Source organism: Mesitornis unicolor, unplaced genomic scaffold, assembly GCF_000695765.1.
Source record: "Mesitornis unicolor isolate BGI_N332 unplaced genomic scaffold, ASM69576v1 scaffold44920, whole genome shotgun sequence".
NCBI lineage: Eukaryota > Metazoa > Chordata > Aves > Mesitornithiformes > Mesitornithidae > Mesitornis > Mesitornis unicolor.
Window position 1 is genome coordinate 1 of NW_010158451.1, and position 245 is coordinate 245.

General features: G+C 55.9%; 1 protein-coding gene across 1 annotated transcript in view; it reads left to right on the forward strand.

Annotated features, from left to right (window-relative positions):
* Window positions 1-109: 109 nt before the first annotated feature.
* Window positions 110-245, forward strand: part of LOC104539847 (myoferlin-like) — a gene marked incomplete at its 3' end in the record, with an annotated part of 735 nt that continues 599 nt past the window's right edge. Inside the window, exon 1 of the mRNA XM_010183478.1 lies at window positions 110-193. Within this exon, the coding sequence (XP_010181780.1) occupies window positions 110-193 (84 nt within the window). The remainder of the gene's footprint in view (window positions 194-245) is intronic.

Genomic DNA, 245 nt, shown 5'->3' on the forward strand with positions numbered 1-245 from the left:
TGGGGATGGGGATGGGATGGGGATGGAGATGGAATAGGACAGGATGGGGATGGGATGGGACGGGATAGGATGAGATGAGGACAGGGATGAGGAAGGGGACTGGGACGGGATGAAGCACCAAGATGGGGACAAGGTCAAGGATGGGGATAAGGAGGAGAACGAGCTGAGGACAGGGACAGTGATGAAGGGGGTGGTACAGGAACAAGGATGAGGAAGGGGACGATGATGAGGAAGAGGAGAAGAAC